The 19,090-nt window shown below is 42.8% G+C and overlaps 1 protein-coding gene across 1 annotated transcript in view; it reads right to left on the reverse strand.

The window, feature by feature from the left end:
- Window positions 1–6,612: 6,612 nt before the first annotated feature.
- BATF2 (basic leucine zipper ATF-like transcription factor 2) overlaps window positions 6,613–19,090 on the reverse strand; it is a 53,307-nt gene continuing 40,829 nt past the window's right edge. The window contains exon 3 of the mRNA XM_069738812.1: window positions 6,613–9,801. Within this exon, the coding sequence (XP_069594913.1) occupies window positions 9,601–9,801 (201 nt within the window). The 3' untranslated portion in view covers window positions 6,613–9,600. The remainder of the gene's footprint in view (window positions 9,802–19,090) is intronic.

A 19,090-nucleotide genomic window follows, 5' to 3' on the forward strand; every position in this document is an offset into this window, starting at 1 on the left:
GCCTGACGCGTCGGACGGGAAAGTGGTACAGTGACGTTGGACGCCGACCTGCGCATGCGCCGGAGCCCGATTCAGTGATGTGAGCGCCATTGCCATGCCGCTGCCACCTATGAAGGATAGGGCTATAAATACCTCCAATACTGACACTTACACATACAGTTCTGTTGTGAGTTCTGTTTTTGGGCTCCCTCTGGTGGTTACTGATGGTACTGGGTGACTTGTGTTCTCTGCGGTCTCTGGTGTCCACCTGTTCCATCAGGTTATGGGAGTTTCCTATTTAACCTGGCATTTTTGTCATTTCCTCGCCGGCTATCAATGTAATCAGCGTGTCTTTTTACCTCTGCTCCCTGCGTCTGTTATCTTCAGGACAAGCTAAGTTTTGATTTTCCTGTTCCACGTTTTGCTTTATTTTTGTCTTAGTCCAGCTTGCAGATATTTGATTCCTTGCTGCTGGTTGCTCTAGTGGGCTGAAATTACTCCTCATGTTCCATGAGTTGGCACATGAGTTCAAGTAATTTCAGGATGGTTTTTTGAAGGGTTTTTCGCTGACCGCACAGTTCACTTTTGTAGCCTCTGCTATCTAGCTTTAGCGGGCCTCATTTTTGCTGATTCTATTTTCATAACTACGTATGTGCTTTCCTCTCATTTCACCGTTATTACATGTGGGGGGCTGCTATTTCTGTGGGGTGTTTCTCTGGAGGCAAGTGAGGTCTGTGTTTCTTCTGATAGGGGAAGTTAATCCTTCGGCTGGCGCGAGACGTCTAGGAATCATCGTAGGCACGTTCCCCGGCTACTGCTAGTTGTGTGTTTAGGTTCAGGATCGGGGTCAGCTCAGGTTCCATCACCCTAGAGCTTGTTTTGTTTTTGTGCTTGTCCTTTTGTGATCCCCTGCCATTGGGATCATGACAGTATAGCCGGCCCAAAAAAAAATTGGTCATCGTTTTGGCTGAAGTAGGAGGAAAAGTAGTCTGAGGAAGTTTTTTTTTTTTTTTTTTTCCCTCCTCAGTGTTTGCTGCCTAGCCTTAATTGCAGCTTGGCTACTTCTTTCCTCCTCTTAATCCTTGAATGGCTCTGACCTCAGCTGTTTATCATGGACGTCCAGAGTTTGGCTTCCAGCCTGAATAATCTTGCTGCTAAGGTTCAAAATATACAAGATTTTGTTGTACATACGCCTATGTCTGAACCTAGAATTCCTATCCCAGAGTTTTTTTTTCTGGAGATAGATCTAGTTTTCTGAATTTTAGGAAGCATTGCAAGTTGTTTCTTTCCTTGAAATCTCGCTCCTCTGGAGACCCTGCTCAGCAGGTCAAGATTGTTATATCTTTCCTGCGGGGTGACCCTCAGAATTGGGCATTTGCATTGGCACCAGGGGATCCTGCGTTGCTCAATGTGGATGCGTTTTTTCTGGCATTGGGTTTGCTCTATGAGGAACCTAACCTAGAGATTCAGGCTGAAAAAGCTTTATTGGCTCTCTCTCAGGGGCAAGATGAAGCAGAAATATATTGTCAGAAATTTCGGAAATGGTCGGTGCTTACTCAGTGGAATGAGTGCGCTCTGGCTGCAAAATTCAGAGATGGCCTTTCTGAGGCCATTAAAGATGTTATCGTGGGGTTCCCGGCGCCTACAGGTCTGAATGAGTCCATGACTATGGCTATTCAGATTGATCGGCGTTTACGGGAGCGCAAACCTGTGCACCATTTGGCGGTGTCTTCTGAACAGGCACCTGAGATAATGCAATGTGATAGAATTCAGTCCAGAAGTGAACGGCAAAATTATAGGCGGAAAAATGGATTGTTTTTATTGTGGTGATTCAGCTCATGTTATATCAGCATGCTCTAAACGCACAAAAAAGGTTGATAAGTCTGTTGCCATTGGTACTTTACAGTCTAAGTTCATTCTGTCTGTGACGCTGATTTGTTCATTATCATCCATTTCCGTTGATGCCTATGTGGATTCAGGCGCTGCCCTGAGTCTTATGGATTGGTCATTTGCCAATCGCTGTGGGTTTAGTCTGGAACCTCTGGAAGTTCCTATTCCTTTGAAAGGAATTGACTCTACACCTTTGGCTATGAATAAACCTCAGTACTGGACACAAGTGACCATGCGTATGACTCCCGTTCATCAGGAGGTGATTCGCTTCCTGGTACTGTATAATTTACATGATGTCTTAGTGCTTGGTCTGCCATGGTTACAAACTCATAACCCAGTCCTGGACTGGAAAACAATGTCTGTGTTAAGCTGGGGATGTCAGGGGGTTCATGATGATGCATCTCCGATTTCTATCGCTTCATCTACTCCTTCTGAGGTTCCGGTATTTCTGTCTGATTATCGGGAGGTTTTTGAGGAGCCTAAGCTCAGTTCGCTTCCTCCTCACAGGGATTGCGATTGTGCTATAGATTTGATTCCTGGCAGTAAATTCCCTAAAGGTCGTTTGTTCAATCTGTCAGTGCCAGAGCATACTGCTATGCGGAATTATGTTAAGGAGTCCTTGGAAAAGGGACATATCCGTCCATCTTCGTCCCCTTTGGGAGCAGGTTTTTTTTTTGTGGCCAAAAAAGATGGTTCCTTGAGGCCTTGCATAGATTATCGTCTTTTGAATAAGATTACAGTCAAATATCAGTATCCTTTGCCATTGTTGACTGATTTGTTCGCTCGCATTAAGGGGGCTAAATGGTTCACTAAGATTGATCTTCGGGGTGCGTATAATCTTGTGCGGATAAGGCAGGGTGATGAGTGGAAAACCGCATTTAATACGCCTGAGGGCCATTTCGAGTATTTGGTGATGCCTTTTGGACTTTCTAATGCTCCTTCTGTCTTCCAGTCTTTTATGCACGATATTTTCCGTGAATATCTGGATAAATTTATTATCGTGTATTTGGATGATGTTTTGGTTTTTTTCTGATGACTGGGAGTCTCATGTTCAGCAGGTCAGGAAGGTGTTTCAGGTCCTGCGGGCCAATTCTTTCTTTGTAAAAGGTTCTAAATGTCTCTTTGGAGTCCAGAAGATTTCTTTCTTGGGGTATATTTTTTCCCCTTCTACTATTGAGATGGATCCCGTCAAGGTTCAGGCTATTTGTGACTGGACGCAGCCTACATCTCTTAAGAGTCTACAGAAGTTCTTAGGCTTTGCTAATTTTTATTGTCGCTTCATAACTAATTTTTCTAGTGTTGTTAAGCCTTTGACGGATTTGACTAAAAAGGGTGCTGATGTTACTGATTGGTCTCCTGCGGCTGTGGAGGCCTTTCAGGAACTTAAGCGCCGGTTTTCTTCTGCTCCTGTGTTGCGTCAGCCAGATACGTCGCTTCCTTTTCAGGTTGAGGTTGATGCTTCCGAGATTGGAGCGGGGGCGGTTTTGTCACAGAGAAGCTCCGATGGCTCAGTGATGAAGCCATGTGCGTTCTTTTCTAGAAAATTTTCGCCCGCTGAACGGAATTATGATGTTGGTAATCGGGAGCTTTTGGCCATGAAGTGGGCATTTGAGGAGTGGCGTCATTGGCTTGAGGGTGCTAGACATCGTGTGGTGGTCTTGACTGATCACAAAAATCTGATGTACCTTGAGTCTGCCAAGCGTCTGAATCCTAGACAGGCTCGTTGGTCACTGTTTTTCTCCCGTTTCAATTTTGTGGTTTCATACCTGCCAGGTTCAAAGAATGTGAAGGCGGATGCTCTTTCTAGGAGTTTTGTGCCTGACTCCCCTGGAAATTCTGAGCCCACTGGTATCCTTAGGGATGGGGTGATTTTGTCGGCTGTCTCCCCAGACTTGCGACGTGCTTTGCAGGAGTTTCAGGCGGATAAACCTGATCGTTGTCCGCCGGAAAGACTGTTTGTTCCGGATAATTGGACCAGTAGAGTCATCTCCGAGGTCCATTCTTCTGTGTTGGCAGGTCATCCTGGAATATTTGGTACTAGAGACTTGGTGGCCAGGTCTTTTTGGTGGCCTTCCTTGTCGAGGGATGTGCGTTCTTTCGTGCAGTCTTGTGGAGTTTGCGCTCGGGCTAAGCCTTGCTGTTCTCGGGCCAGTGGATTGTTGTCACCTTTGCCTATCCCGAAGAGGCCTTGGACGCACATTTCCATGGACTTTATTTCGGATCTCCCTGTCTCTCAAAAAATGTCCGTCATATGGGTTGTGTGTGACCGCTTTTCTAAGATGGTTCATCTGGTACCCTTGCCTAAGTTACCTTCTTCCTCTGAGTTGGTCCCTCTGTTTTTTCAAAACGTGGTCCGTTTGCATGGCATTCCGGAGAACATCGTTGACAGGGGATCCCAGTTTGTGTCTAGATTTTGGCGGACGTTCTGTGCTAAGATGGGCATTGATTTGTCCTTTTCGTCTGCATTCCATCCCCAGACGAATGGCCAGACGGAACGAACTAATCAGACTTTAGAAACTTATTTAAGGTGTTTTGTTTCTGCTGATCAAGATGACTGGGTTTCCTTTTTGCCGCTTGCCGAGTTTGCCCTTAATAATCGGGCTAGTTCTGCTACCTTGGTTTCTCCTTTCTTTTGTAATTCGGGGTTTCATCCTCGTTTTTCCTCTGGTCAGGTGGAGCCTTCTGATTGTCCTGGAGTGGACATGGTGGTGGATAGGTTGCATCGGATTTGGAGTCATGTGGTGGACAATTTGAAGTTGTCCCAGGAGAGGGCTCAGCAGTTTGCTAATCGCCGTCACCGCGTGGGTCCTCGACTTCTTGTTGGGGACTTGGTGTGGTTGTCTTCTCGTTTTGTTCCTATGAAGGTCTCTTCTCCTAAGTTCAAGCCTCGGTTCATCGGTCCCTATAGGATCTTGGAAATTCTTAACCCTGTGTCGTTTCGTTTGGATCTCCCGGCATCGTTTGCTATTCATAATGTGTTCCATCGGTCGTTGTTGCGGAAGTATGAGGTACCTGTTGTTCCTTCGCTTGAGCCTCCTGCTCCGGTGCTGGTGGAGGGTGAATTGGAGTATGTTGTGGAGAAGATCTTGGATTCTCGTGTTTCCAGACGGAAACTCCAGTATTTGGTCAAGTGGAAGGGTTATGGTCAGGAGGATAATTCTTGGGTGATTGCCTCTGATGTTCATGCTGCTGATTTGGTCCGTGCTTTTCATAGGGCTCATCCTGGTCGCCCTGGTGGTTCTCGTGAGGGTTCGGTGACCCCTCCTCAAGGGGGGGTACTGTTGTGAGTTCTGTTTTTGGGCTCCCTCTGGTGGTTACCGATGGTACTGGGTGACTTGTGTTCTCTGCGGTCTCTGGTGTCCACCTGTTCCATCAGGTTATGGGAGTTTCCTATTTAACCTGGCCTTTTTGTCATTTCCTCGCCGGCTATCAATGTAATCAGCGTGTCTTTTTACCTCTGCTCCCTGCGTCTGTTATCTTCAGGACAAGCTAAGTTTTGATTTTCCTGTTCCACGTTTTGCTTTATTTTTGTCTTAGTCCAGCTTGCAGATATTTGATTCCTTGCTGCTGGTTGCTCTAGTGGGCTGAAATTACTCCTCATGTTCCATGAGTTGGCACATGAGTTCAAGTAATTTCAGGATGGTTTTTTGAAGGGTTTTTCGCTGACCGCGCAGTTCACTTTTGTATCCTCTGCTATCTAGCTTTAGCGGGCCTCATTTTTGCTGATTCTATTTTCATAACTACGTATGTGCTTTCCTCTCATTTCACCGTTATTACATGTGGGGGGCTGCTATTTCTGTGGGGTGTTTCTCTGGAGGCAAGTGAGGTCTGTGTTTCTTCTGATAGGGGAAGTTAATCCTTCGGCTGGCGCGAGACGTCTAGGAATCATCGTAGGCACGTTCCCCGGCTACTGCTAGTTGTGTGTTTAGGTTCAGGATCGTGGTCAGCTCAGGTTCCATCACCCTAGAGCTTGTTTTGTTTTTGTGCTTGTCCTTTTGTGATCCCCTGCCATTGGGATCATGACACAGTTCCCCCGGAAGAAGCTATACGCGAAACGCGCGTTGGGGCTCAGGACTACACGTGCAGGTTATGTATTGCCTCCATTTCCTTGACGGTTTATGTATATGACTTGGGGTTTGGCTTCTGGTGAGCCTTCAATGTATTAATATACTCTGACCACCACTGACTGCTCTCTGGGTGTGTCACTAAGGACCCTTACTATACCCTTTTTCTATGTGATTTTTTGAATACAGCTTGCTCTAGGACTCATCTATGTGGTGGACATAAATTACTATGCACTTTGCAAAAACAAAGCAAAGCACTCAAGCACTTTTTCTGCCTCCACCTCTGGATCAGTTCTATGTACCGGTTATTGGGTGTAGAAACCCTTACTAGGAGTGATACTTTTGACTCATTTGGATGGTCACCTTACCCCCATGTATATTAGAATTTTTGGATATATAAATGGTATGTGATACCTGATCTGTACTTTGTAGTCTATTTGCATGTGTATCTCCATTGTGGATATAAGAAAGAGAGTGTTTATCTTTTTTTTTTTTAAAGTGTTTTAATTAATGACTTAATAAAGATTTTTTGTAATTTATACTTATGACAGTGGCTTCCGTTCTATCTTTGGATTTTCTAAATTATATATCAGCCCACAATAAATACCGTAATACACGTAAAACGGTAATACTAAAACAATCAAAACAGATCAAAAGCAGCACTAAGACAGTTGTCTCGTAAAATTTTCTGTATTGTTTATTTGTAACTAGGTGTTTTCAGGAAAGCCATATGTTGGAAAGTGCAAATCTTTCACACCAATAAAGGTAATATAATTTAACAGCGTATAAAAACAAAGCTGATTCAGGAGATGAGGATAATGCTCATTAACACTTCTAAATCCTAATTCACAGCAACGTATAATTCTATGAATTCAAGTTCAATCAAGAAAAAGAACCTTCAGTACGTAAACATCCCCAGAATGTGAATGTCAGGTTGACAATGCGAAATAACGCATTGAACATCTTCAGTGCATAAGAGACTATGGCCCTGATTTATGATGGGGGTGGGTAGGAGTCAGACGCCTCTAATTCATTAAGGGGCGCACCCTTCCTAATGAATCAGGAGCTTCTAACCAGTCTCGTGTGCCTCCATGTGCCGCACCAGAAAACCTACACCAGTCTATGAAACTGGTGTGAAAACAACAAGTCACAAAAATTCTGCAAACATTTTCTTACTTTTAAAAGCAATTCACGCCAGAATTCTGGCAAAATAGCTTTGATGAATTGGGGACGATTAATCAAGACTTTCGTAGAGCACGCTCACGTTACGCGAGTCTTGCAGTTTTTCAAAACTTTTTTTGTCATTTTTCTGACATAATTTCATAAATTGGCCCCTTTAGCGTTAGGAATTTTGAACATTTTTCGGTCAAGTGCATCCACTAGAAATCATAGTGCACAATTCAACAACTTTTTTGTAAGCCATTACATTTTACCTTCAGCTGGTAAAAACAATTGGCAGAAAATGTTTTGATTGTGATGGATTTTGGTTTAATGCTACCCTTGACAATAAGTTTTTGCCAGGCAGGTCAGGGATAAAGTTGCAGAGATGAGTAAAGCTGGGTTAGGTTCTAAACAAAATAGCCCAAAAGCTGAACATCTCTCGGAGAACTGTTCAATCCATCATCCATGGAAGTAGGTTGGCACAACTGCAAACCTACCAAGACATGGCCGTCCACGTAAACGAACATCCCAAACAATGAGCACACAAATTAGAGAAGCAGTCAACAGGCCTATGGTCACTCTGTAGGAGCTGCAGGGATCCACAGCTCAGGTAGGAGAATCTTTCCACAGGAAAACTATTAGTCGTATGCTCCATAAATCTGGCCTTTATTGAAGAGTGGCAAGAAGAAAGCCATTTTTGAAAGCAAGTCAAAAGAAGACCCATTTGTAGTTTGCATAAAACCTGCGTAGGGGACACAGCTCTATGTGTAAAAAGGTCCTCTGGTCAGATGAGGCCAAAGTAGAACGTTTTACGCCAAATGCAAAACCCTATGTGTGGCGAAAAAAAAATACTAACACTGTACATCACCCTAAAAATATCATCCCCACCGTCAAAAGTAGTGGTGGCAACATCATGCTTTGGGGATACTTTCTTCAGCCAGGAGAAGGGAGCTGGTCAGAGTTGATGGGAAGATGATTGGAGATAAATACAGGTGAATCCCAGAGTAAAACCAGTTAAGAGGCCACAAAAGACTTGAGATTGGGGCGTAGTTTCACCTTCAAGCAGGATAGTGATGATGATGTCTGTAAAGCGCTGTGGAATTAATGGCGCAACATCCGCGAGTAAAATAAATGTGAGTTTATACTGTAATAAATCCATCTTTACTAAGCTGCTAAACTCTACCTAGTTGTTGCTACAGACAAACATATATAATACACCTATATGGCTGTGTGAAGAAATGCAGATCTGAGATTTTCTACTAAACTTTACTATGAGATTTTATACTAAACTGTTTGTAAAATATATTTTGGTGCTGCAGTTGCTGCGAGTAAAGAAGTGGATGCACATGCGCTGCTCTATTTATTGAAACATTAAAAAAAAATTAATAATTTTGTACAGTGTGAAAAGTTATGAAACTTTATAAATTACATTCTTAGAGGATTTATGATCATTCATTGCATGTACATGGATTTCAAACCTCTACTTTTCTCACAGTCTACAAATGCTTCTCACTAAATTAGAAGCAATTAGAGCAACAGTACAGTTCTTTTCCTCCTTGGCCCAGTTAAGACGCTTTGCAGGTGTTTTTTCTTAATTATTCTAATTTACTGAGATAATGACTTTTGGGTTTTCATTGGCTGTAAGCCATAATCATCAACATTAACAGAAATAAACACTTGAAATCGATCACTCTGTAATGACTATATATAATATATGAGTTTCACTTTTTGTATTGAAGAACTGAAATGAACTTTTGATGAACAGAACACTCAGAGGAGGACACAGGCGCTGACCCATCACTGCCATCCATCTGTACTCCAAATGAGTATGTTCTAATATCAATGCAGCTGAAGGCAGGAAAATAGACTGGTGAAAAGCAGGAGTTTGGATGCCACTTACATGGAAGGTTTTTTTCAGCAAGAAAGTCTAATTCCCTAATAAAGTGATTTGCATAAGTTTCCATGCTGAAAAAAATGAACGTTTAGTTACTTTTTAAGGATATCTGTTATAATCTGATCTGATGCTTTGCACTGAGGAGGGGCAGCAACCCGAAACACGTCTGCAAATTGAGATTTTGGTTTGGCTTTCACCCTAAGTCATGTGGCAAGGCTTGTTAAAGGGTCGATACTGACATTTAGGATTGCTACGTTTTTTTTTTATAACACAAACTTTATTGGTTCCAGGATTGCTACTTTTAATAGGTGACGCTAGAGTTCAAATTCTCTTCTTGTCTAAAGTGGAAATTTTATATTTAATTTCCCAGAGGAGCATTGCATGGCCTATAAGTCTCCTTACACTCGCATTTCTTTCTCACAAGGAGAAACATTACCCCTTATACACCAATCTATCAGTTTAGAACTTTTCAGTAGACCTTCTAAAAGAAAAAGTCATTGGGAGGGATTATGCATAAAGTTTGGAAGGTGCAAATTGGCATTATGTAGGCAATAAATCTAGTGTTTTATTTGGTGTTTGGTACTAAAAACCATAAGCGTCCCTGAATAATATTTAGAAATCAGTAAATTGGTCTATATCGTTTGAAGGGAACAGGGCTTCTGGTTTGAGTAACTCCCGGATGATATCGGGTGACAGAAGAATGCAGGTGTCTTCATGTTGTTGTAAGACTTTAGTCCAGTAGGTTTGTTCCTCTTGCAGCTTCTGGATCTCCTTACGCAAGGCAGCGTTATCCTTCTCTAATTTTTCAAATTCCTGAAAAGGAAACGATGTAAGTAAAATAAGTCAAGTCACTACAAACACAGCAACAAGACAATTTCCTTTAACGTTCTAAAAAGTCAAAAGGATTTACCAGCCGATGAAGCTCATTCTTAAAAAGGCTTCGAGAAGTAGAAAAAAATAAATGTATTGATTCTCACCCTCAGTCATCCATCGCAGATCTTGATTTACTGGTTAGGGCTTCCTGGTCCTTTTTTTTTTCAATACACCAGAAATGGCTGCTCAACCAATTACTGGATGAGACCGATCACCACTGAGGACAGTGATTGATTGAGAGGGAATTTCTGGCTAATTTTGGTTTGTTGAGGACCAGCAGGGACTTACGTGATCATTGGAATTGGACCCACAAGGGATCTTTGAAGTTGGGAGTCACTTCTATTATTAATTTAAAAAAAATGTTCATCTACTAGAAAATGTCTTTAAATTTTCTGTAGATATAATAGATATCTATATAAGCACTTCTCATATTTTAAATTTTTATACCCTTCAACAAGATGTTCCTTAGAGACACAAACAACTACTAGATATCACGTGACTTTATCCAAGGTTGAAACTACGATGGTAAGAGCCGTCAAATAATAAACCTGAGAAAGTTTCCATGACATCAGTTTTCCTGGTTTTTCCATGGGGTGGATGGTTGGATAGTTCTAAAGTATCAGAACAAGATGAGACAGCTAACATGGCTCATGCAATATCCACCCACAGTGTTTCTCCATGTTGCTAAGAGATAGTATATTTCAATAGAGTTCCACTAATCCGTGCTACTTGTAAATCACGGGACAATGTTTGCCGACCTTGTTGTGGCTTATTATATTCCAAACCACATGAATTCCATTAGATGCCAAATATCTTGAAAAGTACAAGCATGGCAAAATCTATGGAACAATATCCAGCTATAAGATCCAAAGGTGAGAAGAAACGTGTGATGGACGCAGAACGTAGCACAATAGAATAACAATTCTGCTGGTAGAAACTAACATATGGCTTGAATTGACCAGGAGCCATAGCAGAAGAACCATCTCAGGTCTCCAAACCATCTGGGCATCTACTGAACTGAATTCAGATCACAATTAGGCAGAGTTGCAAAGAAAATGCGTCTGCTTCCATAGCAAATTAGGTTTATTAGCAAAATTTACAAACTTTATGATGTTCGCAATAACTAAACAAGAATAATTAGAATAACTCAACACACATAATTTTAACAAGAGGTTTCTCCAAATCCATCACAAAATGCCACTTTTACTGACTACTGTAGTCTCAGAATTATTCACCCCATCATGGCAAGCGTCTTTAGTATTAAGTAGAGCACCTTTGGCTGTGATGAGCTGCAGCAAACATGATGCACAGTCATAGACCGTCATTCCTGAGCAATCCTAGTCCATTCGTCATAAGCAATGGCTTCCAGTTCACTAGTGTTCTTGGGTTGTGAAAGAGTGGGCCAAGAAGTTAAGCAAAGAGATTATTGAATTGCACAAGCAAGGAAAAGGATTCAAAAGATACAATGGCATTCAATGTTCATAGAGATAAAATTGAAGTCAAAGAACACAAATTCAAAGTTACAGGAACACTGGCTACACTACATTTATGTCGCTGAAAGAGGACATGCCACCAGATTCCTGAGAGACTGTAAAAGAGCTGCAGCAAAATTTAGTGGCAGCAACACTAAAGGTTCAGTTTTTTAAATAAAGTACATACTAAATGCAGAAAGACTCTGTGCCAAAACGCCAAGATGTTCACCTCTAATGGCCCAAAAGCAGAAGAAAAGTCTTATCTAACATCCTAAAAACGACATAAATTTTTCTGGTCTATGGATCAGCGATACGATATGTCAGGAGGAGTAAAAATGAAGCATATGGTGAAGAGGTAAAGAAAACACACTGCCTACAGTAAAGCATGGCGTTGTTATAGTGATGCCTACAGTGAACCATAGCGGTGACTTGGTGATGCCTACAGTATTGCATGATGGGTGCTCAGTGATGCCTACAGTGAAGCATTGCGTTGGTATGGTTATGCCTGCAATAAAGCATAGCGGTGGCTTGGTAATGCCTACAGTGATGCATGGCTGGTGCTTGATGATTCCCACAGCGAAGAATTGCTGGCGCTTGGTGATTCCCACAGTGAAACATGGCTGGCGCTCAGTGATGCCTACAGAAAAGCATGGCGGGGGCTCGGTGATGCCTTCAGTGAAGCAGGAAGGGGGCTCGGTGATGCCTACAGTGAAGCATTACTGGTGTTTAGTCATGCCTACAGTAAAGCATGGTGGAGGCTCGGTGATGCCTACAGTGATGCATGGCGGGTGATTGTTGATGCCTACAGTGAAGCATGTCGGGGGGCTTCGTGATGCTTTGGTGCTTCTTTGCTTACTCAGGTGCTGGAAACTTGCAACGTGTTTAAGGAAGATAAATCTGTTTAAGTGTCAGGAAATCTAAGGAGACAGCGCCGTGCATTCTGTGAGGAAATCAAAGCTTGGGCACCAATGAACCTTATAACAGGACAGTGATCTTAAGTAACCTCAAAGTCCACTAATTATTAGTTTCAGAAGAAGTCCTGGAAAGTTCTGGAGTGTCCGTTATAATTTACAAACTTAAACTCATAGTAGATCTTTGGTGAAATTTGAGGAAGGTGATTGTAGAACGCTTAACCCGAGAATATAAGTGAACTGGAATCATTGTCCTTGACGAATGAGCTGAGATTCACCAGGAACACTGCCCTAAGCTGGTGCCTGGCTATACATCATGTTTGCAGCCGATCATAACAGCTAAAAGTACTAAAGATGCTTGTCATGTGGGGTGAATAATTCTGACAATGGAGTAGTCAGTAAAAGTTATGTTTTGAGATGAATTTGGAGAAACCACTTGTTATATTAGATGTGTAGATCTATTTAAGTTCTTCTTGATTGATTGGATTGTTAAAAACAATCAAAATTTTGTAAGTTTTGCTAATAAACTGAATTGGAAATGTGGGTTGAATAATTTTGAATACATAAATAAATTTATCATATATTTATAGAAAAAGCAAAACAATAACACAAAGCTAATTTGTAGAACATTCCACCTTGGTCTATATACTAGTACGGGGTCTTACTGTATCTCTGTATGCCTCCAATGTTATGTTGAGGCAAAAAAACTTTTTTATATTCATATAACAAATAAAAAACAGGTGACCTGATGCATCGGGAAACTTACATCCAGTCTAGCCAACCTTCCGAGCTGTGCAATCTGCACTCGGGGCTCATAGATTTTGCTTACACTGAAATACATTTAGCTTACTACGGATTGTTTAGACTGGATGTTTCCAACAGTGACAAACATTAACGCAGTCAGGAAACTAAACTATTAAAGGGGTTGTACACTTTCTTCCGTTAACAGTGCCACACCTGTCCCATGGGTTGTTTGTTGTACCCCAGCTAATCTTTACCGGGCCTGGACTTCAATACCATATGATCTGTGATCAACACAAGTGTAGTGCCGTTTGTTGAAGAAGGCGACCATGTTTTCCTAACCCTATACAGCCTCCTTTAAAGACCTATTTTGAAACTTTAAAACATTTTAAAGACAATGAGTAAAAGGATCTGTAAGGTCAACATTTTATCATGACTGTTCCGATGAGTTATTTTACCAAACGGCCCAAAAATGTGTGTAAAAAACAAAAAGGAAGAATACAGCAGACTCAGTGATGAGTCCGCTGTGTCCATGAACCCACACCTCTCTCATACCCTCTTACCAATCAGTGATGGCCAGAGTCTACCGTAATCCTGTGAGCAACGCCCTCTTGGTAGAGACCATAAAAATTTACATAGAGTGCAATATATAAAAAGGAATTAAGTGGGCGTGGAGTGGAGAAATAAGAGCAAAAATTGGTCACTTTTGACCTGACAACAGGTCCTCTTTAAAGTGGTTGTTCTGCTTTAAGTTCCAAGTCTGCAGTTACTCTATGTGACTGCAGACTTGTGAATTTTTACAATGTCCACAATGCGCGCTGTGAAGATTCGCTGAAGCTGAGAGCGGGTGGTCATGTTACTGCAAGTATGCTATTTGTATACTTCCGCCCACATTCCGACTAGACTGTATCAATACAGTTGCACGTCTAGTCGGTACATGACCGCATGTATGCAAATCACAGGCGCATGCCGGTCCCAGCAACGGAGAATCCTCACAGCATGCGGGGCACATAGAGTGACTGCAGACTTGTAGCTTAAGGCCAAACAACCCCTTTAATGCTGTCACTGCTGGATCATGGGTGTTTGCGGTCAGTCATAGATAGTCACAAGCTGCAGTTGAAAGAGCTGTAATTTCATCATTATTTGGCCCATATGTATTGCTATTCTACCATTCATTCAACCACAAGGCTCAATATACACTGTGCCCCTCCTGCTCTTGTGTAAAGACACGAGTCCGACTGACATCTAGTGGTTAATGTAAAAATAATTCTACAAACCAAAACAGAAATATACTCAGGATGCATTTTATTTTAACCCTTTCAGGACCAGAGCTATTTGGACCTGTATTTTTCCATGGCACCGCCGATGCCACCAAGCACAAGATCTCGTGCTTTGCACTCATCAAGTGCTATATAAAAATAAAAAATATTAAAATGGCAACCATGAGAAAAATGTAACACAAATACCATAATCAGTCTTTATCATAGTATTATAATTAAATGATTACATGATTAAATCCAATTAAAAATACAGAGGATCGTCAAGTTACCAGGAATCAAAGGGGAAGAATACATCATTACTGCTCATCTATGGTAACAAAGCTCATATGCCAAGGGCTCCATTGATGACTATCATGCTGGGGAATGTTGATACAGTTAAGAGCTTCCTCACTGGTACATGAGTTTTATAAGTAAAGTATAAATGCAAGCATGAAAATTATTAAAGATCATATAAGATGCTAAGAATGCAAATGCATAGATACGTGGGAGACTACGATCCATATGCAGCTCTGGTAATTATCACTTACGCTGTCTATCTTCTTACCTGTGAGTCTTTTGTGCTCTGCTTTTGAGGTCAAATATGATCCGTACGTACAGTGGAATGTAAAAGTTTGAGCACCCCTGGTCACAATTACTGTTATTGTGAATTGTTAAGCAAGTTGACGATGAAATGATCTCTACTAGGGCTAAAGTTACAGTTGGCACATTTCCTTTGCATTTCAGGCAAAAAAAAATGTCATTTTTTAAATTTTAAAAATTACAAAATGGTAAAATGGGATGATGCAAAAGTTTGGGCACCCTGCATGGTTAGTACCTAGTAGCACCCCCTTTCGCAAGTATCACAGCTTGTAACTCTTTTTTTTAGCCAGCCAAGAGTCTCAATTCTTGTTTGAGGGATTTTCATCTGTACTTCCTTGGAAAAATATTTCAGTTCTGTGAGATTCCTGGGTCGTCTTGCATCATCTGCTATTTTGCAACCCCAAGGCTTGATTGATCCACCCCTATGCTCAATGGTTGGCGAGATGTTCTTTTCCTGAAATTCTGTGCCCTTTTATCTTCACACATACCTTTGATCATTGTGGCCAGCAAGTTCTATTTTAACCTCATCGGTCCACAGGACCTTTTTCCAACATACATCAGGGTTATTTAGATGTTCTTTTGCATACTCCTTATGCTGAATGTTATGGTGAGGATGCAGGAGAGGTTTTCTTCTGATGACTCTTCCATGAAGGCCATATTTGTGCAGGTGTCTCTGAACAGTAGAACAATGTACCACAATTACATAGTCTGCTAAATCTTTATCAAGGTATTTTGCAGTCAAGCGGGGGTTCTGATTTGCCTCTCTAGCAATCCTACCTGCAGCTCTCACTGATATCTAGCTTGGTCTTCCAGACCTTATCTTCTCCTTCACTGTTCTGTTATCTGCCATTTTTTTTAATTACATTTCAAACTGAGGAAAGGACAACTTGAAGACCCTTTGTTATCTTCTTATAGCCTTCTCCTCCATTGTAGGCCTTCACCATTTCATTTTCAGTGTGCTAGGAAGCTGCTTAGAAGAACCCATGGCTGCTGTTTTATGGCACAAGGTTAGAAGAGGCCCTGTTTTTATAAAGCTGGGAAATCTGCGTTACCTGGCCTTTCCTAATGATGACAGTCAGCAAGCCATAAACCTAACATGCTAATTAAGGTCTGAAGCCTTGGTCAAAGTTATTTGATCACCCAAATCTCCAAGTGTGACCGAACTTTTACATCAGTCCATTTTCCTTTTTGTAATTTTTAAAATGTAAAAAAATTACAATATATTTTGTTTGCCTAAAATACAATGGAATCTTTAACCCTAGGCCTTTTAGAGATCATTTTTAGAGTTGAGCGACCTTGACCTTTTTAGAGTCGAGCCGGGTTTCGCGAAACCCGACTATCTCAAAAGTCGGGTCGAGTGAAATCGGCCGATTATGACGTAAAGTCGGGATCGACCGAAACACGAAACCCAATGCAAGTCAATGGGGCAGCATAGTCGGCAGTGAGTGGGGGCCAGGAAAACACCTAGAGTGCCCATTTTAATGTCAAAACCATCCATTCTTCTTAATGAAGCTTGTCAAGCGTAATTTACCTTATAATAATTGGAAGGCATTTGAAATTGGGGGTCATTTGGCTAAAGTTGTGGTGGGTAGGGCTGGTTCAAGTAATTAGTGGGCCCAGGAAATCTGGACCACGTCACGGCAGTGGAGCAGGGAGAGGTAAGTATTTCAACTTTGCAAGTGCTGTGAACCTGAGCAAGCAGGGGGGGCCCACTCGTTGGCATTGGCACTGGCACAGGGCCCCTCAAAGTACAGCGGTGTGTTTGCACGGCGGGGGCGCCTCCCACCGGCAGCAACACTTTTGCGTACTATGAGAGGCCCTGTGCCAGTGACGTCGCCAACTAGTATTCCTCCCCCCACCTGATGAAGGAACCTGCACTTTCATCTGCACCTTCCTCTTTGTCCCCGTGTAAGGTGGTATGGTATGCGGGAAGAGCAACCTGACTTTCAGCAGGGTCACAATGTTGTTGTGTAGCGTGCACGGGGAATGTTGCGTTATGGGTCAATGTACCAGCAGACTCATCTATCACTGGCTGGGCAATGGGCAGGATGAGGAGGAAACACAGATATAGGCCCAAAGAATAAAGTTGGCTAAATGCAGTTCAAAATTGGTAACACAGGAATAACCAGGGGGCATTGCAGTGGAGGACAACTGGAATGAGAGGCTGACACAGAGAGTAGGCCCAAATCAGTAAGTAGTCGAAATGCAGTTCAAAATTGGCAACCGTAGTAAACAGGCGGCACAGCTTTGTTCAGTGGAAGAGAACAGCAAGGAGTGGCAGACACCGATAGTAGGCCCCAACCCAACTAGTAGGCCAAATGCAGTCTAACATTAACAACTACTTAACGAGCGCCTGAAAACGGAATTTCAGGACAGGAAACCAGGAGAACAGCAAGGAGTGGCAGACACCGATAGTAGGCCTCAAACCAACTAGTACGCCAAATGCAGTTGTTCCGTTTAACCACAATTTAATGAGAGCCTGAAGATAGAAGTTCAGGAAAGGCAACCTGGAGAACACCTTGGAGTGGAACACACCATCTCTCTACACCCCATACCCAATTTGTAGGCCTAATGCAGTGTAGTTTCCAAGAACTACTAAACGAGAGCCGGAAGATCGAAGCTCAGGAAAGGCAACCTGGAGAACACCTTGGAGTGGAACACACCATCTCTCTACACCCCATACCCAATTTGTAGGCCTAATGCAGTGTAGTTTCCAACAACTACTAAACGAGAGCCGGAAGATCGAAGCTCAGGAAAGGCAACCTGGAGAACACCTTGGAGTGGAACACACCATTTCTCTACACCCCATACCCAATTTGTAGGCCTAATGCAGCGTAGTTTCCAACAACTACTAAACGAGAGCATGAAGATCGAAGCATTGGCGAGGAAACCTGGGGAACACCTTGGAGTGGAACACACCATCTCTCTACACCCCATACCCAATTTGTAGGCCTAATGCAGCGTAGTTTCCAACAACTACTAAACGAGAGCCGGAAGATCGAAGCTCAGGAAAGGCAACCTGGGGAACACCTTGGAGTGGAACACACCATCTCTCTACACCCCATACCCAATTTGTAGGCCTAATGCAGTGTAGTTTCCAAGAACTACTAAACGAGAGCCGGAAGATCGAAGCTCAGGAAAGGCAACCTGGAGAACACCTTGGAGTGGAACACACCATCTCTCTACACCCCATACCCAATTTGTAGGCCTAATGCAGTGTAGTTTCGAAGAACTACTAAACGAGAGCCGGAAGATCGAAGCTCAGGAAAGGCAACCTGGGGAACACCTTGGAGTGGAACACACCATCTCTCTACACCCCATACCCAATTTGTAGGCCTAATGCAGTGTAGTTTCCAAGAACTAATAAACGAGAGCCGGAAGATCGAAGCTCAGGAAAGGCAACCTGGAGAACACCTTGAAGTGGAACACACCATCTCTCTACACCCCATACCCAATTTGTAGGCCTAATACAGCGTAGTTTCCAACAACTACTAAACGAGAGCATGATGATCGAAGCATTGGCGAGGAAACCTGGGGAACACCTTGGAGTGGAACACACCATCTCTCTACACCCCATACCCAATTTGTAGGCCTAATGCAGCGTAGTTTCCAACAACTAGTAAACGAGAGCATGAAGATCGAAGCATTGGCGAGGAAACCTGGGGAACACCTTGGAGTGGAACACACCATCTCTCTACACCCCATACCCAATTTGTAGGCCTAATGCAGCGTAGTTTCCAACAACTACTAAACGAGAGCCGGAAGATCGAAGCTCAGGAAAGGCAACCTGGAGAACACCTTGGAGTGGAACACACCATCTCTCTACACCCCATACCCAATTTGTAGGCCTAATGCAGCGTAGTTTCCAACAACTACTAAACGAGAGCATGATGATCGAAGCATTGGCGAGGAAACCTGGGGAACACCTTGGAGTGGAACACACCCTCTCTCTACACCCCATACCCAATTTGTAGGCCTAATGCAGCGTAGTTTCCAACAACTACTAAACGAGAGCCGGAAGATCGAAGCTCAGGAAAGGCAACCTGGAGAACACCTTGGAGTGGAACACACCATCTCTCTACACCCCATACCCAATTTGTAGGCCTAATGCAGCGTAGTTTCCAACAACTAGTAAACGAGAGCATGAAGATCGAAGCATTGGCGAGGAAACCTGGGGAACACCTTGGAGTGGAACACACCATCTCTCTACACCCCATACCCAATTTGTAGGCCTAATGCAGCGTAG

This window comes from Ranitomeya imitator, chromosome 9, assembly GCF_032444005.1.
Source record: "Ranitomeya imitator isolate aRanImi1 chromosome 9, aRanImi1.pri, whole genome shotgun sequence".
NCBI lineage: Eukaryota > Metazoa > Chordata > Amphibia > Anura > Dendrobatidae > Ranitomeya > Ranitomeya imitator.